The following is a 25,286-nucleotide window of genomic DNA, read 5'->3' on the forward strand; positions in this document are numbered from 1 at the left end:
CTAGAGAAAAGACGCCTTAGAAGGGATCTAATTAACATGTATAAATACATCAGAGGGCAATAGAATAGCTTGGTGGATGAGCTTTTTGTCCCTAGGCCTTCTCTAAGGACTAGAGGACATGATCTGCGCATGGAGGAAAAACGTTTTAGCCATTTATTTAGGAAACGGTTCTTTACAGTAAGAGTGATTAAGATGTGGAATGCATTGCCACAGGAAGTCGTTATGGCAAACTCTATACCTGCATTTAAAGGGGGCTTAGATGCTTTCCTTGCGTTGAAAGACATCCATGGCTACAATTACTAGGTAATGCCTAATGATGTTGATCCAGGGATTTTATCTGATTGCCATCTGGAGTCGGGAAGGAATTTTTCCCTTTAGGGGCTAATTGGACCATGCCTTGTAAGGGTTTTTTCGCCTTCCTCTGGATCAACAGGGATATGTGAGGGAGCAGGCTGGTATTGTACTTTATACTGGTTGAACTCGATGGACGTATGTCTTTTTTCAACCAAAATAACTATGTAACTATGTAACTATGTCGGGACACTGCAGCACTGCACTGTGTCTTAGGCACAACTGTTAGAAGCTCCTGGGAACAGAACAGGTGGAACCATGGATTACAAGGGGCAGAGCTAGGCATAAGAAATGGCACTCTGGATGCTGACTGGCACTCCAGGACATTGCCTGTAGTGCATATGCCTTGAAATGGCCCTGGATCGGATTTGGGCATTAAAAAGTTAAATTGTTTTAAAAAATGAAGTGAGGTCCCGCCTCCCAAGCCCTTGTTGCCCATGCAGGCTGCGATAGCCAGACCCCCTGAGCATACCAGCTGCCATTGTCCATGGTGTGTGGGGGCTCTGGAAGAGTGGAGCAGCCAAGCCTCCCTGTCTCCCCCTGAGCCCATTTCCAATCTATAGATGAGAGGCTGTTCCCTCACCTCCAGTGCCCAGAAGGAGGTGGGTACCCTGCAATATGTGACAACTGATGCAGCAGCAGGGGAGAAGCACAGAGACAGTGGCAGCTGCTTCAGTGTCTAGGATTGCTATACTAAGCATACTAAGCCCAAAAGACATCTTTGAAATCCCCTCCAGCACCCCCTATTGCTCTTTTAACAGACCTATGGGAATCCTCATTGGTCTCTTAAAAGACCATTAGTGGGCACTAGAGGGGCTTTCAAAGATGCTTTCTGGGTTTGCTATGCTCAGTATGTTTATGGGTCACCATGGAACGAATCAACATATGCAGTGGTCTCCTTCATTCATCGGGTATTAAGAGGATATGGTGTCCAATCATTCCCGAGGATACTGTCATGGGAGTAACAAAAGGAATGTATTCCTTTACTCCACTCCCTCAGCTAAGGTTAAAGTAAACGGAGAACTTTCGGAATCCTTTGATATCTCAAATGGGACCAGGCAAAGGTGCCCCTTATCCCCATTTATATTCGCCCTCTCCTTGGAGCCCTTACTACGTAAGATTAGGGCTAACCAAGATATCAAGGGAATTATGTTTCCATCATCAGAACATAAAATAGCTGCCTACGCAGATGATATGCTTTTTTGCATCTCTAGTCCTCATATCTCTGTCCCTAATCTTCTAAAAGAGTTCCGAGCATATGGCCAGTTAGCTAACCTTAAAATCAACTACGACAAATGCGAAGCTCTTGATGTTGGTTTAAACCCAAATGTAAAAATAAATCTACAGGCCAATTTTACATTTAAATGGGCACATAAAGCAATATCCTATTTGGGAACCAAGATTCCAAACTCCCTGACTGAGGTCTTCAAACTTAACTATGCCCCACTCCTCGCCACAATCCGATCCGACCTACAAAAATGGGACATACCGAAGTTCTCCTGGTTCGGCAGAGTCAATATAATTAAAATGAATGTCCTACATCGCCTTTTATACATCTTTCAAGCTCTGCCAATAGCCGTCCCAACCTCCTTTTTCTCTGAAAACCGCAAATGTTTCCAGAAATTTATCTGAAGAAACAAGCCCCCCAGAATAAAATACGCCTTCGTTACCCTTCCCAAAGATCAAGGAGGAATGGCCGTGCCGAACATACAAATGTATTATAACGCTGCTTTTCTGATCCGAATAATAGACTGGCACCGCCATGGCCAAATGAAGCAATGGATAGAGATGGAGCGAGACCTGGCTCACCCTCTTTTCACCAGCCTCCCATGGACATAAAAGCACTGCTGCACCCGGCATTACATACCCCCTGGTTGCGGACACGGTAATACTGTTCCTCAAAATTAACAGAGCTACTCAGATTTCACCCTGGCCATCTCCAATGACTCCCCTACTAGACAATCCGAGGTTTTCCCTTGGTATGAATCGCTTAGCATATCAGCAGTGGAGGGGCACTCATACACTTCGAGCCTATCATCTGTTAGAAGGGGGGTCCTGGCTGGACATAGCTACCCTAAAAACTAAATTACACCTACCTTCCCTAGATCCATGGTCCTTGCTACAATTCCAACATTTCTTACTCAGCATAGGAAATAGACTAAGCTTTACTCGTGATCTCACGCCATTTGAGTTGCTCTGTGACAGGGAGGGATATGTCACCAAAGGAATTTCACAAATATATGCAATGCTCAATACAAATACTGTAATCACTACATCCTTTAAAACTAAATGGGAGACTTCTTTAAACCAAACCTTTGCAGACACTCAGGGGCGGAAGATCCTTATTCTTGCCCATAAGTCTTCCACTTCAGCCCGTATCCAAGAATCAGGATACAAACTTTTAACGCAGTGGTATTACACACCAGAAAGATTGCATCGGATTTACCCAGAATCTAGCCCTCTCTTCTGGAGATGTATGGCTCACACAGGCACTTTTGTTCATATATTTTGGAACTGTCCAGCCATTGGCCTATTTTGGGATTCTGTGAAGACCATCATCACACAGGTAACAGGAGTTGAGGCATTCGAAGATCCCGCTTATTACCTATTACACAATTCCCCCAGGAGACTCGGAAAATATAAAAAGTCACTCTTCAAACATCTAATCAACTCAGCCCGTATAATTATAGCTATACACTGGAAATCATTCCGAGGCCCTACTATAGCCAAGTGGTTGCTTGAGATGCAATCAATTGAACGCATGGAAGACCTAACACATTCTATCCATTTGAAAAATGAGCAATTCCTAAAGACATGGAGACCTTGGTTCGAATTCTCTGAATCGGAGGAATATAAGCCTCTCATAGGGAATTAACGAATTGTACTTTACAACATCCTGTCGTTTATGGGCGTCTTGCCTTGCTTAAGCAGTAATAAGGAAGAATAAGATTTTAGACTATATGAAAGCACTCGTGGTATCTTACGCACATTGAGCTGGCCAGCTCCTCTTTCTCCTTTTCTATCTCCTCTTTTCTTTTTCTCTCTCTTACTGTCTTTTCCTCTCATGTGAGGTCTTGTTCTGTACTTATTTGTTTGTCCAATCTCTCTTGTCCGTGGATATAAAAGTACTAACAGGGAAGTATATGCACCTTGTCAGCCTGAATCTGGATAGCATAGAAAGTAAAGGTGTTGCCAGAGTGTATGATCCCATTGGGCCTCAGGCACATCAAAAATTTTGGCCACAGAAAAAATGCCATCAGATTCCATATGTATACACATGGGGGCAGACATGTGGTTTAATAAAACTTCTATACTGATTAAAGAATTCTTCTACATTGTATGCATTCTCCTGTTGTAATCAAACATATGTTAATTTCATTGTGCCTCTCCAACAATTCTAGGTGGGACTGGTTAGTAACCTTAAGAACTCTGTTACTGTATAGTGGGCGCGACGTTATGCGCTATATGTCTTTTTGTTATTGTTTAAAACATTTCTACAAAATAAAAATCTTTAAAAAAAAGGAATGTATTCATGGTTAATTAAAATTATTAAAGGACTTTTAGTGTTGCATTTGCATTTCATTGTAACTCTTTGAGGAAATGGGTAAGGGGTACTCAGTACCGTTATACCTGGTGAGGGGGCGGGCATCTGGGGACCTTTTTCTTAATATTATAGCTGTACAGTGATCCATCCAAAGCATTACAAGTTCCAACAGATTTCCAGGTGGTCATTACGCACTACTCTTTCTTTCGATATATATAATGTTTACACTACTGATAAAAGTTGATACATTATCTGTCATTTAACCACATTTACAAAAACACCTTTTTCCTATCATAACTTTAAAATCAATTTACAAGCTACAAGGTCTTTTTGAGAAAAAAAAGTTTCCTCTTGTTGCCATCGTATTTATTTTATTGATACCAACTAAGGCACTTCTCAAAGTTTATCTGTAGTGAAAAAAAGTGCACCTGTATGGCCTCGGCAGAAGCTAGGTGACCCTTCTGCGAAACTGTGGTTATGCTGTGTGCACTTGTTTGTGAGTTTAGGCAACCATTGGCACTTATGTGCCAACCAACCACAATAAGTGCCATGGTGATCATCGTACTTGTTTGAATTGTATAAACATGATGTACATTCTGCACTTGCCACTTAAAGATTGATGTGGGCTATAAACAAGCATGAAAGTGCCAGATTCCTTTGTTCCCTTGAAGGTTAAGGGCCATATGCAATTCACTTTTTCTCCTAGGTGAAATTTTTCACACTTTGGCCCGGTGCACACCAAAAACCGCTAGCAGATCCGCAAAATGCTAGCAGATTTTGAAACGCTTTTTCTTCTTTTTCTGCAGCATTTCAGCTATCGTTTTGCGGTTTTGTGTAGCGGTTTTGGTATAGTAGATTTCATGTATTGTTACAGTAAAGCTGTTACTGAACAGCTACTGTAACAAAAAACGCCTGGCAAACCGCTCTGAAGTGCCATTTTTCAGAGCGGTTTGCGTTTTTCCTATACTTAACATTGAAGCAGAAACGCATCCGCAATCCAAAATCTGCAGCAGCCCGGGAGTATGCGTTTCTGCAAAACGCCTTCCGCTCTGGTGTGCACCAGCCCATTGAAATACATTACCCTAGCAGATCCGCACCCGCAAGCGGATCGCAAACTGCAGCCGAACCGCTCTGGTGTGCACTAGGCCTCCATCAATAAAATGCCCTTTAAGTCGCCAGCAAGCAAGAAAATACTCAACATTATTTTGACAGTGCTTTTTCAACTACTTTTTAGTATTTTTTTTAATTTGTAGAGTGCTTAAAAATATTTTAAACAGAAGATGAAAATTTATCTCCTAGGAAAAAACGTATAGGAAAAAGTAAAATGAATAAGGGCCTAGGTCCAGACTCAATTCACATTTTCTCCTAAGTTGTCTCCTTAGAGATATTTTTTAATATTCAGTTTAAAATACGTTTTGCACTATGTAATTGAAAAAGTGCCAAAGATTAGGTGAAAAAATACCTTCATTATTCTGAGTATTTTGCTCACCACTGTTGGTGGCTTAAAGTGAACTTGTGATATGGAGGCTGCAATATTTATTTCCTTTTAAGCAATACCAGTTACCTGGCTATCCTGCTGAACTTCTGCCTCTAATTCTTTCAGCCATAGACCCTGAAAGCAAATGAAGATCAGGTGTGTCTGACAATATTGTCTTACGGGAGAAGGTTAGCTGCATGCTTGGTTCTGGTGGGGTTCAGATAATACTGCAGCACAAAAGATCAGCAGGGCTGCCTGGCAATTGGTATTGTTTAAAAGGAAATAAATATGGCAGCCTCCATATCACTCTCACTTTAAAAGGCATTTTATTAATAATGTGAAAATATCACCTAGGAGAAAGCTTAACCACTCTACGACTGCCTAACGCCAATCAGCTCCCCCATGACCACCTAACGTGGAAAGGTGTCAAGTCCGGGGGAGGAGATTAGCGGGGATTGTGCATCCCCCCTTGAGTGATGGGGCGGAGTTCTGTATATAGTCTGCCAGTGGCAATCATTGCCGGCAGACTGTTAGACAGCCAAACCTCCATTTATTAACATTGTACAGCACTGCCATCTATTGCAGCGCTGTACTGGGAACAACCCTGTCACTTGGCTGTCCCCTGGAGTGGCTCGCCCCGTGATCCCCTCTCATAGACTAATGCCTATGAGAGAGGATTGCTCTGATTGGTTCTCAGGGGGAGGAAAAAAATAGACATTTATATTTACAAATTAAATTATATAAAAAAAAAAAAAAAGCTGCAACAGCATTCAGAGCCCACCAAGAGAAAGCTCTGTTGGTGGGCAGAAAAGGGGGAGAGATTAATTTGGGTGCTAAGTTGTATGGTTCTGCAGCGAGCTGTTAAAGCTGCAGAGCACTGAATTGTAAGAAATAGCCTGGTCCACTAGGGGGGTGTAAGCCTGTGGTCCTGAAGTGGTTAAGAGAAAAAGTGAACTGGATCGGGCCCTTTCTGTCTTATCCTGAGCACATCATGCTGCACTAGGAAATCCAACCTGCACAAAAGGGAGTTCAGTCCACCCTGAAGAACTTCTATGCAACTTACTGCCAGCCAGTCCCTCTGTTCCCAGCAGCGCTAAATATTGTTTGACCTCTTAGTTGTAGCAACTCGGTGAGAGAAGTAATTCGGGGTCTGGCGATTGCTGGGACCCTGAATTACCCTTGCTCAAGGTGCACATATAATAGCATTAGTGCTATAGTGGCGCCCAGCTTCCCTGCTTCGCACTGAGTGTCATGCGCTAAAATGACCTGCTATGTCCCAGTGTTCAAATAGCAAGGTGGAGGGTAATGAGGGATCCAGAGGCTCCCCTCTACTCAGGTAAGCATCTAAATTTCTCTCCATAATATCTTACAGGTTTGCTTTAACAAAGTTGACATACAAAATAAGCTTAATGAAATTTAGCTGTAAAAAAAAAAAAAAGCAAGAACCACATCATGTTTAAAGGACCATCTATAGAGAAAAAAACATTATGTATAGCAACAGAATCAATTCCCAGGATAAAGAAGAGACATTTATCTAACTATATACTCAGCAGAGCATTGAAATACCACTTTAACAAAGTGAACATTGTATAAATGTCATTTTAACAAATACATCAAATGGACCATAGCAGTACTATTTTGAAAAAATAAATGGCGCACAAATGGATATAAACTGATAACAGTTTTACAATCCATCTTTCTATTATACCCAGTGGCTCACATAAAAGCTATGAATGGTTGTACCTTTCTATTAAAGAAAAACGGGGTTTTTTATTTCTAATGTAGTAAAAACACAAATATGTTTACATGATACATATATCAGTGTTTCTAAACATTACCCCCTATGAAAGATGGTGTTTTTTGAGTACCCCTATTTCTGATATCATCTTGTCAGGTAACCCTTGACACTAATATATGCAATAGGACATACATGTCAAACTCTGGCCCATAAGTCAAATCTGGCCCACAGTGCCATCAAATTTTGTTCGCTATTGGCTTCTGCACTTTGCATTATGTTTGGCTCATGAGCACCTGAGCATAAGTCTATATGGCAAAGCTCTGAAACTATGACTAGAGAGGGTAAGGGTGGCACAAGAGTAGTGACAAGAGCCAACAGGAAGTGCCGAGGGAGGGGCAGATCTGACACTAATGTGACTGCACAGCTTACTGAGGTTTAGCACATCCTCTTCACCTGGTGAGTGGCAATGTCATGGGGATGACCACATCTGGAATTATTGCGGAAGTAGCGCCAGCATTTCTAATTTAAGGGATAACATCACTACCATTCACTATCTCTGTAAACGTGTTTATGGGGGCACCACAGAACACATGAGGTAGGCATGAGGGGGCATGTAGTAGCAGCCTCATTTGGGACACTGTGTGTTTTTTTTACCTTACTTAAATTTTGAACACCTCTTTGCATGCATGTCACTAGACCAACAGGGATGCTATATTTGTATATTTGGGATGGGGAGGGTAGCCAGAGACAACCAGTGAAGCCACATGGTGAACTGTATAAGGGAAGGAGGTGGCCACGAGATATCGAGGTTGACCCACAACTTGGTCTCATTTTTCAATTTTAGCCCACTGTGTATTTGAGTTTGACACCTCTGCATTAGGATCACTTCATATTTTTGTATAACTTACTTTAAAGTACTCTTTTATGCTTTTAGGCTAACTAAACATACTTGTGTCAGGCTTATTTATATGCTTTATAGAGAATTAATGTCTGCATCAAACCAAGTACTCTGTGGAAGCATTACATTTCTATCCCCTCTTTGGAGTGCTGCGTGTGAGCCAACCCAGAGCTCCACAAGCTTGGGGTGACCCATGCTTCACTCCTTTCTTATGTGTTGTACCCAAGTCATGCTCAGTAGCAGAACGCAATGGACGTTAAGGTAAGTGCCTGTTTTCAATCTTAGGAGGCGGGTGTGGACGGCCCTCCCCGGCGTTGGCCATGCTTGGGGGGGGGGTCGCCTGCACCCCCCAGCCTCCTCCTCCGGGGTGCTGCTGGGGTCTCCGAGCACTGAGAGAGCTTGGGGCCCCATGGCTCCCTGGTTGTATGGGGGCATTGGGAAGCCTCTCCGTGGCGCTCCTGGATAGTGCTAATGTAGCATGAACTAATTCCTGCAGGGCAACCGCTTTGCGGTATTGGTTTTTGACCCTGCATGATTTGGCATGCGAAAGCAAATGCATATTTGCATGAGCATTGCCTCATGAATAACCAATAAGGCCAAATTTGCTAAGCCAGATATGTCAGGTGTTCACTTGGTGTTCAATGCACACATTAAGCTCTCTGTGGAATTATTTATATGCTTGCTTACTTACTGTATATAGATTTTACCATTTTTAAATCCCCAAAGTCACTGTAATAAACCGACTATAATAAGTTCAAGCATTAATCTTAGTTCAGCATTAGAATTATAGATAAAAAAAGTTCTGTATTTTACTAACTTCTCTAGGATTGCATGGCTCTTCCCCCTAAAGGATGAGAGCTCACGCTGTAATCACTGTGATTAGCTTACGAGTGATTATACAGTAAACAAGGAGTCAGAAGCCAATAAAATTGGCTCCTAACCAATGCAGGAAGCTCCGCTCTCTCGCCGTGCAGCACTGCATCCCTCCCTGGTTCGAATCTCATCCAAGTCAACATCTTCAAGGAGTTTGTATGTTCTCCCTATGTCTGTGTGGTTTGTCTCTGGGCATTCCAGGTTTCCTCCCACATGCCAAAAACATACAGATAAGTTAATTGGCTTCTCCCTAAAATGGCCCTAGACCATGATACATGCACTACACGATACATACATAGACATATGACTATGGTAGTGACTAGATTGTGAGCCCCTCTGGGGGGCAGTTAGTTACAAGACAATACGCTCTGTACAGCGCTGCATAATATGCCAGCACTATAAAAATGCTAAAATAAATACATAAATAAATATATAACGTTAACACATCATGTCAGGAATAACCCATCAGCACCCTCGCTATATCTTTCTCATGTACAAGATAATACAATGCAACAGGCAGCTAATGACAAAATCTGTCAGATCATTCTGCCATAGTTATATACATCCTGATAGACTTCCAGTGTTTCCAGTGATCTTCAGGGATTCTTAGCGGGGATAGCATTTGTAAAGGTGATGAATATGATGTAAAGAATTGTCTGACTTGGTGTAAATTCTGTTGCAGTTAGTATGCAGATTGAAATGCAGATTGAAATTGGACCAATCAAAAGCAGTTGCTGCTAATCTGGATTTATTCATTTTCAGTCTGCATACAAATCTTTGCATCAAGTTATAACAATATGTAATGTAATGATTGGTGGAAGAGAGGGGTTGTTTCATTTATATACAGTAAAAGGTCAACTTTACCAGAACAGGGGTTCAGGACCTAAAACACTGGTGTTAGTCCTTGTTTAGTACATGCCCTTTTAGCTAAAAAAAATGACCCTAGTTTAGCCATGATGAAGATCGGGAGACACCAAGTGATGGGTATCCACAGGAAAAGTCAATGACATTTTTTGCTGGGAAGGGGTTAAGTCAAAAGCTAATGCCCTAAACTGCTTTGCAGTCTAGTATACAAAACCCAAAGAGTGTGGGGGTCTGACTAAAGTAATTTAATTCACCTGGTCTATAACACTGGGAGGGGTATCTTACAAAAGAGGCAGAAATGTTAGTTTTAAGAGAGAGGACCCCCAGCTATACAATTCCCCACACATAATGAGTATAGCAATAATAATAAGTACTTCTAACCACCTTCCTACATGGAAATGTGCTGTGGTGACACATTTGGTCAAGGGAAAGGGTAAATGTAAATAGGGGGTACCCTCCAACCGAGTAGGATCTACTCTGTGAAGGTACCCTCATTCATGTCTATGTCTTAAAACAGAGATAACAGTACTGGTTAAATTCGAATCTGAGGGGTGGGAGGGTGATCAGGAGGGAGCAGGGGGCAGTTTAGAAGATAAAAAAAAAATAGCGTTGACAGATAGTTGACTCAGGAAAAGTAGTATAATGTGTTTTGGGGTGTATTTTTACACATACCCATGCTGGGTGGGAGAAATATCTCTGTAAATGAAAATTGTTTTGTTTTTTTACACACAATTGTCCATTTACAGAGAGATTTCTCCCACCCAGCATGGGTATGTGTAAAAATACACCCCAAAACACATTATACTACCTTTTCTGAGTACGGCGGTACCACATGTGTGACACTTGTATGCATCTATCCCCCTGATCACCTGTCAATCACCTGTCAATCACCTATCAATCACCTGTCAATCACCCATCAATCACCCATCAATCACTGCCTGTCACTGCCACCATCAATCAGCCCCTAACCTGCCCCTTGCGGGCAATCTGATCACCCACACCAATAGATCGCCCGCAGATCCAACGTCAGATCATCTCCCAAGTGCAGTGTTTACATCTGTTCTCTACCCTAAACACCCACTAATTACCCATCAATCACCCATCAATCACCCCCTATCACCACCTGTCACTGTTACCCATCAGATCAGACCCTAATCTGCCCTTGTGGGCACCCAATCACCCACCTACACGCTCAGAATGCCCTCAGACCCCCCTTATCGATTCGCCAGTGCAATATTTACATCTGTTCTTCCCTGTAATAACCCACTGATAACCTGTCAATCACCTGTCAATCACCCATCAATCACCCCCTGTCACTGCCACCCATCAATCACTCCCTGTCACTGCCAACCATCAATCAGCCCCTAACCTGCCCCTTGCGGGCAATCTGATCACCCACCCACACCAATAGATCGCCTGCAGATCCGACGTCAGATCACCTCCCAAGTGCAGTGTTTACATCTGTTCTCTACCCTAAACACCCACTAATTACACATCAATCACCCCCTATCACCACCTGTTACTGTTACCCATCAGATCAGACCCTAATCTGCCCCTTGCGGTCACCCAATCACCCGCCTACACGCTCAGATTGCCCTCAGACCCCCCCTTATCAATTTTTCCACATTTTGTCATATTACTGCCACAAACATGAAACTATTTTATTGGAATTCCACATGAAAGACCAATACAAAGGGCTCGATTCACAAAGCGGTGCTAACCCAGTTAGAGACTTTAGGCATGATAACCATTGCACCACGCTGGTGAAAAGCCAGTTTAGGCGTGATAAGTTTAGGTGTGATAAGTTTAGGTGTGATAAGTTTAGGCATGCTAAGTTTAGATAAGTGTAGATAGCGTGCAAAGTCCAGCACGCAAAGCAGCGCCATTAAACTCTATGCGAAGTGCACCAGACTTTGCTAGCGCAAAACTTTTGATCAGCTGTGCACTGCGGTGCTAACGCAGTTGGTGCTTAAACTTATCATGCCTAAACGTATCACACCTAAACTTATCATGCCTAAACTTATCCCACCTAAACTTATCACACCTAAACGTATCATGCCTAAACTGAGTTGAGGCGTGATAAAGGGCTTTTCACCAGCGTGCTAACTGTTAGCACCGCTTTGTGAATCAGGCCCAAAGTGGTGCACACGTGAGAAGTGGAACGAAAATCATACATGATTCCAAACATTTTTTTAAAAATAAATAACTGCAAAGGGGGGTGTGCGTAATTATTCAGCCCCCTTTGGTCTGAGTGCAGTCAGTTGCCCATAGACATTGCCTGATGAGTGCTAATGACTAAATAGAGTGCACCTGTGTGTAATCTAATGTCAGTACAAATACAGCTGCTCTGCGAGGGCCTCAGAGGTTGTCTAAGAGAATCTTGGGAGCAACTACACCGTGAAGTCCAAAGAACACACCAGACAGGTCAGGGATAAAGTTATTGAGAAATTTAAAGCAGGCTTAGGCTACAAAAAGATTTCCAAAGCATTGAACATCCCACGGAGCACTGTTCAAGCGACATTCAGAAATAGAAAGAGTATGACACAACTATAAACCTACCAAGACAAGGCCTTCCACCTAAACTCACAGGCCGAACAAGGAGAGCGCTGATCAGAAATGCAGTCAAGAGGCCCATGGTGACTCTGGACGAGCTGCAGAGATCTACAGCTCAGGTGGGGGAATCTGTCCATAGGACAACTATTAGTTGTGCACTGCACAAAGTTGGCCACTATAGAAGAGTGGCAAGAAGAAAGCCATTGTTAACAGAAAAGCATAAGAAGTCCAGTTTGCAGTTTGCCACAAGCCATGTGGGGGACACAGCAACCATGTGGAAGAAGGTGCTCTGGTCAGATGAGACCAAAATGGAACTTTTTGGCCAAAATGCAAAACGCTATGTGTGGTGGAAAACTAACACTGCACATCATTCTGAACACACCATCCCCACGGTCAAATATGGTGGTGGCACCATCATGCTCTGGGGGTGCTTCTCTTCAGCTGGGACAGCTAAGCTAGTCAGAGTTGATGGGAAGATGGATGGAGCCAAATGCAGGGCAATCTTGGAAAAAAAACCTCTTCGAGTCTGCAAGAGACTTGAGACTGGGGCGGAGGTTCACCTTCCAGCAGGACAACGTCCCTAAACATAAAGCCAGGGCAACAATGGAATGGTTTAAAACAAAACATATCCATGTGTTAGAATGGCCCAGTCAAAGTCCAGATCTAAATCCAATCGAGAATCTGTGGCAAGATCTGAAAACTGCTGTTCACAAATGCTGTCCATCTACTCTGACTGAGCTGGAGCTGTTTTGCAAAGAAGAATGGGCAAGGATTTCAGTCTCTAGATTTGCAAAGCTGGTAGAGACATACCCTAAAAGACTGGCAGCTGTAATTGCAGCAAGAGGTGGTTTTACAAAGTATTGATTCAGGGGGCTGAATAATTATGCACACCCCACTTTGCAGTTATTTATTTGTAAAAATGTTTGGAATCATGTATGATTTTCGTTCCACTTCTCATGTTCGTTCCACTTCTCACTTTGTATTGGTCTTTCACGTGGAATTCCAATAAAATTGATTCATGTTCGTGGCAGTAATATGACAAAATGTGGAAAACTTCAAGGGGGCCGAATAAGTTTGCAAGCCACTGTATATATATATATATATATATATATATATATATATATATATATATATATATATATATATATATATATATATATATATATATATATATATATATATATATATATATAGCGTACGTTAAAAAGGGGCGCTGGGAAAAAAGGGCGCCGGGTTTTAAACGATAAACATGGATAACGTTTAAAAATATAATGTACTATATTTCGTTTAAAAATTATGTTTTATAAAGTTATAAATCATTAAATAATGTGCATGAAATTGGCAATTGTGAAAACGTTAATCTTCCGTTTAAAAAGTGAAACGTATAATAACGTTTAAAAAAAATAGTAAGTAACCCTCCCTGTACCTACCCCTAACCCCTAGACCCCCGTGTTGGTGCCTAAACCTAAGACCCCCCTGGTGGTGCCTAAACCTAAGACTCCCCTGGTGGTGCCTAAACCTAAGACTCCCCTGGTGGTGCCTAAACCTAAGACTCCCCTGGTGGTGCCTAAACCTAAGACCCCCCTGTTGATGCCTAAACCTAAGACCCCCCTGGTGGTGCCTAAACCTAAGACTCCCCTGTGATAAGCATTAATAACGTGTGAAAAAATATTGTGCTGTTTTTCGTTTAAAAATAATGTTTTAAAAAAGATTGTACTGTTTTTCGTTTAAAAATAATGTTTAAAAAATTATAAATCATAAAATAATGTTTAATCACGAGAAGCAGTTATAAAAAAGTAAAAGTCTCCGGGCGCCGCTTATAAAACGTTATTTTTCTCCGGCGCCCTTTTTTCCTGTCGGGCGCCCATTAAACGATATTTATTATGGGAGTGAATGGCGGCGCCCGATTTGTCCACTTGCCTCAGGCGCCCGAATTTACTGTTCCCATATATATATATATACATACAGTACAGACCAAAAGTTTGGAAACACCTTCTCATTCAAAGAGTTTTTTTTTTATTTTCATGACTATGAACATTGTAGATTCACACTGAAGGCATCCAAACTAGGAATTAACACATGTGGAAGTATAGTACATAACCAAAAAGTGTGAAACAACTGAAAATATGCCATATTCTAGGTTCTTCAAAGTAGCCACCTTTTGCTTTGATTACTGCTTTGCACACACTTGATGAGCTTCAAGAGGTAGTCACCTGAAATGGTTTTCACTTTACAGGTGTGCCCTGTCAGGTTTAATAAGTGGTATTTCTTGCCTTATAAATGGGGTTGGGACCATCAGTTGCGTTGTGGGGAAGTCAGGTGGATACACAGCAGATAGTCCTACTGAATAGACTGTTAGAATTTGTATTATGGCAAGAAAAAAGCAGCTAAGTAAAGAAAAATGAGTGGCCATCATTACTTTAAGAAATTAAGGTCAGTCAGTCCGAAAAAATGGGAAGACTTTGAAAGTGTCCCCAAGTGCAGTCTCAAAAACCATCAAACGCTACAAAGAAACTAGCTCACATGCGGACCGCCCCAGGAAAGGAAGACCAAGAGTCACCTCTGCTGCGGAGGATAAATTAATCCGAGTCACCAGCCTCAGAAATTTCAGGTTAACAGTAGCTCAGATTAGAGACCAGGTCAATGCCACACAGAGTTCTAGCAGCAGACACATCTCTAGAACAACTGTTAAGATGAGACTGTGTGAATTAGGCCTTCATGGTAGAATATCTGCTAGGAAACAACTACTAAGGACAGGCAACAAGCAGAAAAGACTTGTTTGGGATAAAGGACACAAGGAATGGACATTAGACCAGTGGAAATCTGTGCTTTGGTCTGATGAGTCCAAATTTGAGATTTTTGGTTCCAACCACCGTGTTTTTGTGCGATGCAGAAAAGGTGAACGGATGGTCTATACATGCCTGGTTCCCACCGTGAAGCATGGAGAGGAGGGGGTGTGATGGTGTGGGGGTGCTTTGCTGGTGACACTGTTGGTGATTTATTCAAAATTGAAGGCATACTGAACCAGCATGGCTACCACAGCATCTTGCAGCGGCATGCTATTCCATTCGGTTTGCGTTTAGTTGGACCATCATTTATTTTTCAACAGGACAATGACCCCAAACAAACCTCCAGGCTGAGTAAGGGCTATTTGACCAGGAAGTAGAGTGATGGGGTGCTGCGCCAGATGACCTGGCCTCCACAGTCACCAGACCTGAACCCAATCGAGATGGTTTGGGGTGAGCTGGACCGCAGAGTGAAGGCAAAAGGGCCAACAAGTGCTAAGCATCTCTGGGAACTCCTTCAAGACTGTTGGAAGACCATTTCCGGTGACTCCCTCTTGAAGCTTATCAAGAGAATGCCAAGAGTGTGCAAAGCAGTAATCAAAGCAAAAGGTGGCCACTTTGAAGAACCTAGAATATGACATATTTTCAGTTGTTTCACATTTTTTGGTTATGTACTATACTTCCACATGTGTTGATTCATAGATTGGATGCCTTCAGTGTGAAACTACAATGTTCATAGTCATGAAAGTAAAGAAAACTCTTTGAATGAGAAGGTGTGTCCACACTTTTGGTCTGTATCAATCCCCGTTTCAAGTAACTTAATCCTTTCATTTTAGTATCTTTAATATAAAAATATATTTTGCATTTATTTTGAAATTACATTGACAAACATTTCATCGGCAATAGTTCATGTTCAACTTACTGAAAATCAAACTTTTGCAACTGTGGCAGTAAACAGTATTACACGTAATTAAAAATGAATACATACCTTTATTTACAATTGTGTGCTTTTGTAGTTTTGCTACTGTGCCTTGTCCTGACTCCCGGTTATTTACAAAATTGTGGAACCATCTTCTTCTCAGCTGCCTTAGCTCTGAGTTTCTAGATATGAGCCAAAGTGGCTGATCAATAAGATTTTGTCTTGAATTAGTCAGTGGCTTGCTTTGAAGATTTCCACCCATCAAACCTTTTGGATTCCAATATGAGTATGAAAACATTCTATGATCCACAGGTGCCAAACTATCAACTGAAGATCCCTGAGCACTAGAGCTTCCCCGATTATTTTGTTGGATGACCAAATAAGACCTTTGCAAAAGTAACAAACTTCCAGCCATTAAGTAGGCAACAGTGAGAAAAAAGAGAAAAAACTGAGCCCGCCTTAGAAATTTTTGTAGACTAAAAAAAGGTTTGGCCATGCCCTCTCTACAAAAAAACTATAAAAATAAAAACAAACCGAAAAAAGAAAAAATGCCAGTGCTTAGTTGTCCTGCAACTGATCCTATTCAGTGTAATGTTCCATTAAAACATTTTTCAGAAAAATAAATTATGTCCCTTCAAAGTTCCCATGAGGCATGACGACATTCTAACTATGTATGACATCTCCTCCATAAATCCAGTAAAAATCTTGCAAATGTTTGCTCCATCATCAGAGAGGCTTTGAGATATTGTTCATGCACCTGCAATAAAAACAACAGTATATTTAATACAATAATGTATGTTGTTTATTAAGGAATTCATGATTAGGTATAATTATACAATGATGGAAAAAAAATATTTATTGGAAAATAATTCTTAAGTTGGACTCGTTTTTTCTTGTGGTCTGGCAGCTGTTTTACAACTAATGTTCTAGAATACAAAAAGCCCAGTTGATTTTTTTTTTATTGAAATACTATGACCTAGATAAAAAAGAACCTTCTTGGGCAAATTACATATTTCAGAATTCTTGATTTTTATTTTCTTTAATTGTTCGTCATGTTTATCAATTTTAATTAGTTTTCTTTTTTCTTTTCAGTGGTTTTAAGATTTATTTATAAAAGTATTTTAATGGTCAAAATATTAATTTCCATATATTGATTTACATTTTTTAGCTTTTTCTTTAATTATAGTCTCTTTTTTCACAGCCTATTCAAACACATTTCATTAAATTGCAGGATTCAAATTTTATATATTGCATTATTAGTACTGTGTCATCACAAGCTCTACCTCTTCCTATTCAGATCATATGTCCACTAGTTTTGCTTAAGTTTTCAGTCATGCTTATTATTATATTAAAAACAAGGTCACTCACAGATTTGTATGTGTACTTGTAGAACAGCACTTAAAGAGACACTGAAGCGAAAAAAAATATATGATATAATGAATTGGTTGTGTACTATGAATAATTACTAGAAGATTAGCAGCAAAGAAAATATTCCCATACTTTTATTTTCAGGTATGTAGTGTTTTTTCTAACATTGCATTATTCTATAATATGTGCAGATTATACAACACTCAGCATTCAAAATGATTCTTTCAGAGCAGTCTGTGAAGTAATGACATCTCCTCTGGCAGAGGAAAAGTAAATAGTCCAGGAACAGTTGAGATAATAAAAGTCAGATAACAGCCCTCTCCACGACTAACTTAGTCGGAGAGCTTAATGGCTTGTTTGCATAGAGATAACAACTGGAGTTTCTCAACTCTTCCTGTACTGGAAACAATTAGGCTGATGTATCTGATGTTTTATTTCTTAGCCGTACTACACATACAAATCATAATACCATAATTTTTTTTTCGCTTCAGTGTCTCTTTAAGTCATGGATGAGAAAACAGATTAACTAAATAGCAAAACTAACGGTTAAAAAACATGAGAAGACTGAAGACCCATTTTCAATTTTTTATAAACTAGTGTTAAAGCGGAATATAACCCTGCATTTCAACTTTGCTCTTAAACATTATTTACAGCATATAGCAGAGCTCTGCTCCCCGCAGCCGAAGTTTAGATGGATACATTTAAGTAAACAGAATGTAACAAGTGAGGAATGTTACACACTCTTTGGCTGTCCTCCAGCTCCTGCACAGTCAGAGAGTGAGTCACATTCCACACTTGTTACATTCTGTTTACTTAAATGTATCTATCTAAACTTTGGCTGCGGGGAGCAGTTCTCTCCATGGAACTTTAAAGCTCTGTGTGTAACCCTTCCAATGCTGGTCTAGTAAAAAAAAAATGCTGGTTGCATATAATATGCTGTAAATAATGTTTTAGAGCAAAGTTGAAATGCAGGGTTATATTCCGCTTTTAGAAAGCCAATTTTTGTGTAAATCATTTCAAAAGGATACATTACCCATACCTATTTTGATTGCCTGTAAAATAAGATGATTAAATAAACTGAACTGAAATTTTAAAAAACGCTTTTCTTTTTAAAACAAAAAGGCTTCAATTCACAAAATATTACTGCAAGCACAGCCAGCACTCTAATCCAGAGGGTGTAATGTCCAGAGCATAGGACCAAGCAACTGGATCTCCTGGAATTAAACCAATGTGTCTGCCATCAAATCTACAACCAATATGTGCTAAGCTTTATGTATGCTGGTTCTTGGAGTGCATTTGTTTTCATCTTTGGTGTATTTTTGAACATGGAACAATGGAACATGGAACAATGGATACATCATTTACCTGTTTAGTGTACTAAAGGAGTTGCTGCCAATTTATTAGAATGTGCTTAATTTAAGTAAAACAAAATATGATTGTTTGCCTCCATAAAAAGTAAAAAAAAATTAAATCTGCCTACAGTATAAATATTCAGAGAATTACAAATGAATGATCTGTAGTGTAATTTTTTTTGAAAAGTTCACATTTTCATTTTTACAAATGCCTAAAAACCCCCATACTGAACATAACACAAAACATGAAATAGTTAAAATTGCTAACTGCTAGAGTTACTTTTGATATCCTCCTAGGAGTAATTCAATTGTAGGACACTAGTTATTAAAGTCAACAATGCTAACCACGTATCCACTCAGGCAGAATGATATCAGTAAGCCTTTTAAAGTATATTTTATCAGTAATTTGCATTGTTTTCCTAAAGCAGATAATATATCTATTTTAACATTGTTTAATCTTGAAGGACAAATGTATTTTTGTGCTAACTACATCGTTTAAAGGTGTAGAAAAGTGTATAGGATGCCTCTTGGCATGATTCATGAACACCAAATTATTAGGGCACTGCTCTTTTTCACATTTCCACAAACCGTCCCACATTTCTGATCAGAAAACAGAAATCAGAATTCTGCGGAAATCCTAAGTTACCACAGCTTGGTCATTTTGGTCCAATCACAAACCTCGGAAGCATTGGGCCAATCAGAGAATGCAGAATTTTTCTACAAAAATCAGATCACCGCAGTAACTGTAGACCATTCACAAGACTGACTTTCCATTCTTCATAATTTTTTCAATTTCCATTTCCGATTTTTTTTTTCATTTCTTTGCATTCTCTGATGCAAAAAAGTGACTAATAAAATACTCCTCGAAAATCAGAAAAATGGAAAATCCCAAATCGGAAAAATGGAAATTGTCAATGGCGGGTATCAGAATTTCCAAAGGATTGGAAACGGGCATTTCGACCATGCCTACTGCTCTTTAGCTATTACAACTCTTATGCAAAAACTATGTATGTTGTATGTTGCTGAACAGCCTTTTAAACATATCTATGTCATGGTCATCAGAACATTTTACTTGTAATGTTGTTTATTGCTGGAGTCAACGTAAACATGAAGTGTGCCTCAAGTGCCGTGGGCAAGTTCAGACACTCCCATTTACATGGTTCTTCGTTGTGTTCTTCGGGGCAGTAAAAATCTTTCAGCAATCAAAACGGCATCCTGTATGCTATAGATCAAAGCACTTCAATTCACACAGCTCAGATACCTTTCTGCACCAACTCATTAACTTTCTCTCTTGTAAAATATAACTGAACCTGATTTAAATTTTACTCTAGGCTCTAATATAATATTGGTGAAGAAGATTAATACATGAAGCAAAGTCAGCTGCTATATATCAAAAGAAAGCCCCATGAATTTCTTAAGAGGCTAAAAAAGGAGTGCAGGTCCAATATTATATAGAGAAGGCAGGAAGATCAAACATAAACAAATTACATCATAAATAGGATAGATGGATAGAGATGGCAAAAACATTCAGCTATTTACAGACAGGCCATCACATATTCTAGCAAATCCCAGTTTCAGTCAACTGAACATCACTAACAAGTCTTAAAGCTCATCTAAAATAAAATATTATGTTATAATACCGTATAGTGCTGACATCTACCACAGCACATAACAGAATACTCTATTACTACTGTCATTTTACTAACTGTCCCTCAGAGTAACTCACAATCTAATCCCTAGGACGAGACCAATTATCTGTATATTTTTAGGATGTGGGAGGAAACCCAACAGACATAAAACCCATAACCTCATGCAGATGGTCCAAATTTGAACCAGTGGCCCTAGTGGTACATAGCGATAGTGCTATCCACTATGCAACCATGTTAAAAAAAACAACACAAATCTAAAAAACCCTAAATATTAATTGAAGTTGCATAAAATATGCCACAGGAATCATCCTTATGCTTGTGCCAAACATAAATCCTAAAAAAAAAGCCTTATTTTTTTTAAAAAAAAAAAGAGTGTTAGGACTGATTCAGGCAGATAGTTGCCTAAACTGGGATCAAATGAGTCTTTCATTGAGATGAATGATAACATTCATCTGAATGGGTTTACCACTGATTGCTGGTGATTGCGCAAACACCACTCAAAATTCTTGAGATGCCTAGTGCAGCGTCCAGTGGCAGATGCATTCAGCGGTTCTGCGTCCCCCTATAAGACTCAAAACACAATGTGACTGACAACCAAAAGAATGATGGCTTTATGAGGTAGGATTTGATAACATTTAAAATATATGTAAACATACACAAATAAGAAGTAGGTTTCTTCCAGAGTAAAATGAGCCATAAATTACTTTCCTCCTATGTTGCTGTCACTAACAGTAAGTTTTGGACTAGACCATATCTTCATGGGTTTTCTCAGGGTTTTCTTTATTTTCAAAAGCACTTAGTGAATGGCAGTTGCTCCCTCCAACTGCCAAAAAAGTTTATGTTGAGCAGGCAGTGTTGGCCAGCATCTTCATCTGATCAGGGCATTAAAAAAGTTGCATGCTCTCAAAGACGAGGTGATATTTATTACAGATTGCTACTTAGGGAAGCATATTGGATTATGCAGCTAGAAACTTGCATACCAGATGGACTAAATTCTAGGTGGGATTTAAATCTAATCTATTCATCTACTGTTATTTTGCTCTTTTTTTGTATTATGTATTGAATACTTTTTTTTTAATCTTTAATTTTTGTACAATAAATATTGTTTTAAAGTTTAGGATTTATTCACCTTTTGTACAATATTCATACAATTGCGAAATGTTGCTTTAAAGTGGACCTAAACACTTGCACAGGACACAAGGAAAACATAACAGAAATGCACCCTGTATGTATTCAAAGAGTTTAGCCTGTGTAATTTCCCCTCATTTGTGTCTAATTACTAGTTGTAATTTGATCTCCCCCTGTGTCACATGACTGCCTATGGCAGAAAGGCCCATTTGAAGGTACAGGCTGTAAACAATATGCCCGCTTCCATGAATCAGGAAGTAAAAACTGTGCATATGTATTGCAGAAATTGTATCAGCTGTAGCAAAGAAATGTTTTTTTGTTTAAAGGTTATTATGCTGTTGTGTATCTTTTAGAGCAGAGAAGAGTTCTGAGTTCAGGTCCACTTTAAGATGATGTATGACTTGTGAGGGACACACCTGTGGTGGGTGTGTCTCAAGCAATAAAAGTGTGAGCAGATCTCTGTATAGTTGGGCTATGAGTAAGGGCATTGCAGTTCGAAACATGTCAGCCTTTTATTTCTGTCTTGTGATTGTTCAATAAAATTGTTTGGATATCAATCATCGGGGAATGCGGATGTTCCTTCTCCTTCTAAGACTGGCTTTAACCGTGCATAAGAAAATGGCTTAGGGTGTTCAGTTAGGGATAACCAATAAGAAAAAGTAGATCTGAAAAACACTGCACCACTCAGATGAATGCAAAAAGATTCTATCTTTATTCAATTCCAAAAAAGTCCAGGATAGCAATAAAAGCAGTTAAAAACTAAATAATAGGTTCACCTGGTTACTTGAATTGCATTTGATCTGCTCTGCACACTTGGCTATTTACTATATGGCTGGTGTTTGGTGCTGAGCCTATTTTTTGTTTTATATTCAGTTAGAGACGTCTACTGATATATATATATATATATTGTCCTCTCTTGTTCATTCACACTATAGTACTTTTGGTCATATTCACTTTACTGAATTTTAATGACAGGGATTATGTGGCTATATCGCTCCACATACAATTAATCAACAGAGATCAATGTGAAGAAGGAGATAACGCTAGCAAGGATATTTCACATGGCTGAAAGAACTGTCTATTTTCAGAATAAACAAGAATCAGTCTAGTATATTAATACTTCAAGCTCTGTTCCTCCACAGTAAAAGGACTGTTTCCCTTGATGTAGAAAAGGAATGACTGAAGGCTTCTGGGTATTTGCCCAGTATTTATCAACATGTGATTGATGGTTTGGTGTTCAGGTGTGGCTAAGCTGTTCTGCAGTCTAGATATTAGCTGACTGTCTAGTACCACCCTAACACTTGTTTATAATGCACATGGAGTGTTCGATGACATAATATGCTTCAAAGGATTGGGTTGAGGAAGGAACATGCTGTCTTTCTTTTACCAGTCAATCATTAAAGGTTACGGTTCGTGGTATTTTGTGCTGGTGGTTTAAGCTTTATGTTTAATTCTGTTCAAACCCCACTAACTTTACTAGTTGAGATTTACAGAAGAATCAGCTAGCTTTCCTGTAATTACAATCATCATTTAGGATCACGGTGGTTAAAGTAATAGTCATCTCTTCTTCCCAGACCAATTTAACACCAGTTTTTACACTAAGAAAGTTCCATAACTAAGCTACTTAGAAATGGGAAAGCTCTCTAGAAATGGAAATTATGTTTCATTCAGAATTATTGTTGTTGAACACTTTCAGTGACAGCTTTAGGAATGACAGCTGTACAGATTTGCTGCTCAGCTATAGCCAAGCAACCTGCTCTGCTGTATGGAGAGAGGATACAGGGTGATCAGCAATGAACACGTGAGAGGTACCCGTGCTGGGATGAATATTGACCTCATTCATTATTTGGTGGCCCGTCATGACAAATCGCTAAATGTCATTGTGGGACAGCTGTACAGACACTGGATTCCTCACACAAGATGATCATAAATGATCTTTTCAAATAATCCTATGGTGCTCATACATGGTGCCATTTTTTTCATCCAATCTTACCATTTCTATGTAGTATGAGGGTAAATTAAGTGAATATACCAAAAGGATTATTTAGGCAGTTCCCTTATATTACATAGAAATGGTAAGATTGGATGAAAAAATGTGTACCATGTATGGGCACCATTGGTGTATTTAACCACTTTCAGAGCAAAACAGGCATTTTAAACTGATGTGTTTGGGGCAGTGGATCTGAATGCACACGCCGCCTATGTGTGGTCGGGAAGTCGTTTATTTAAGTAGTCGAAATATCTTGTTTTTAGTTAGTGATCACTGAGATCCTCCGACGATCATAGTGATGACGTGGTCAGGAGCCAATTGCGATGAGGAGATCACTGAGGGGAGATGTCAGCTGTCATATGACAGCTTAATCTCCTCTCTCAGTTGTTCACGATGGCGTCGGGAGCGAAAATGGAAGGTAGCGTAGATCCTACTCAGGCTTAGACAGCCACAAGTGTGGTGCAGGATTTACTATCAGTGATCCCCAAAAGGTTAAATAAAGTTATTTTTCATTTGACATTCTGCAGATCTACCTTCACTTTTTGGTCCTCTGAGGTTTGCACATCCCAGCTCCTGCACTGCCTGTGGACTGAGGTTGGAGCAGAAAATCACCTTGTATCTTGTAGCAAAAATCAATGCAAACCAATTCTTTGTTCGATTAGATCAGAAAATGTAATCAATCCGAAAGTTGGATTTTGCAATTGAATTGGAATACAGAAATAGCCCTAATCGCCTTGTCTATTGGTACAATCGATAATTACCTTCCGATTACTTTCAATCATAAAAAAATGCATTTAAAGATTGCATTTGAAGAAATAATGTTAGTGTTAATGGGCACCTTAAAGTGGTCTGATAGCCAGCATTTGTACTTTGCTGTAAAAGATTCCTCACAGCTTGAAAGCTACTATCCCCAATTTTTTTTATTTAGCAGAAAATCACTAAAATGGTTAAACAAAGCACTTTGTCCTGCTACTCAGCTTCAAAATTGCATCCAAACTGGAGATAACAGTATCTTAGTTTGCATTCCAATGTTGATACATGTGTGTAAACACAGTGTAACAAGTGAAAAGGAGCTCTACTGTGAAGCTTTCTGTGCTTCAAGCACACAAACAGCTCAGAACAGCTAATTAGAAGATGTTAATATATAATCAAAAGCAGTTTGAATAAAATGCAATGGCAGGTTTCAGGGCAAGATAAACTACAGTTTGGAAACTTGTAATTTGTAAACAGACAATATTACGTATGCACAACAACAAATATGATAACTGTATGAGTAATAACAAGTAGTAATAACAAGTAGGAAAACACATTTTTATTGAAAGTTATGTCGGAGGTTCAGACCACTTTAAGTTTGATTTCCTTGGAAGTCGTTAGCGTGCCAGTTGGGAATCTCCTGATAATTTTTAATACTATACTACATAGCATCATTAGTGACTAGGGATGGTCAATGAGATGCAAATACTTTCGAGTTGATGTGGCATTATGCAAACTTTGTATGCAAATGTATGCAGCTTGAACAGGAACCAATCAAATCCTGCTGAAGTAAAATGTTTGCCCTGTGGTCTGTGGACCTTAAAACGACCCTGTTGACCACTATAAGTACACGCAGAGCCGGGACAAGGTCCTCCAGCACCCAAGGCTGAGACACCAAAGTGCGCTCCTCCATCCCTGCCACCCCAGCCATCACACACTGATTGCTATTAGACTAAGAGGCGCCACAGGGCCCACAACCTCCCCAACACCTTAATATCTAGTTATATGGCTTGCAGTCACTGCCATGTATCCCCTTTTCTTAT

General features: G+C 39.8%; 1 protein-coding gene across 3 annotated transcripts in view; it reads right to left on the minus strand.

Annotated features, from left to right (window-relative positions):
• Positions 1 to 25,286, minus strand: part of WSCD1 (WSC domain containing 1) — a 220,917-nt gene that overhangs the window by 106,629 nt on the left and 89,002 nt on the right. For all 3 annotated transcript variants that reach the window (XM_068270212.1, XM_068270210.1, XM_068270211.1), the window contains one exon: positions 16,073 to 16,760. In XM_068270212.1, coding sequence (XP_068126313.1) covers positions 16,073 to 16,499 — 427 coding nt within the window. In that variant the 5' untranslated portion in view covers positions 16,500 to 16,760. The remainder of the gene's footprint in view (positions 1 to 16,072; positions 16,761 to 25,286) is intronic.

Source organism: Hyperolius riggenbachi, chromosome 2 (assembly GCF_040937935.1).
Source record: "Hyperolius riggenbachi isolate aHypRig1 chromosome 2, aHypRig1.pri, whole genome shotgun sequence".
Taxonomy (NCBI): Eukaryota; Metazoa; Chordata; class Amphibia; order Anura; family Hyperoliidae; genus Hyperolius; species Hyperolius riggenbachi.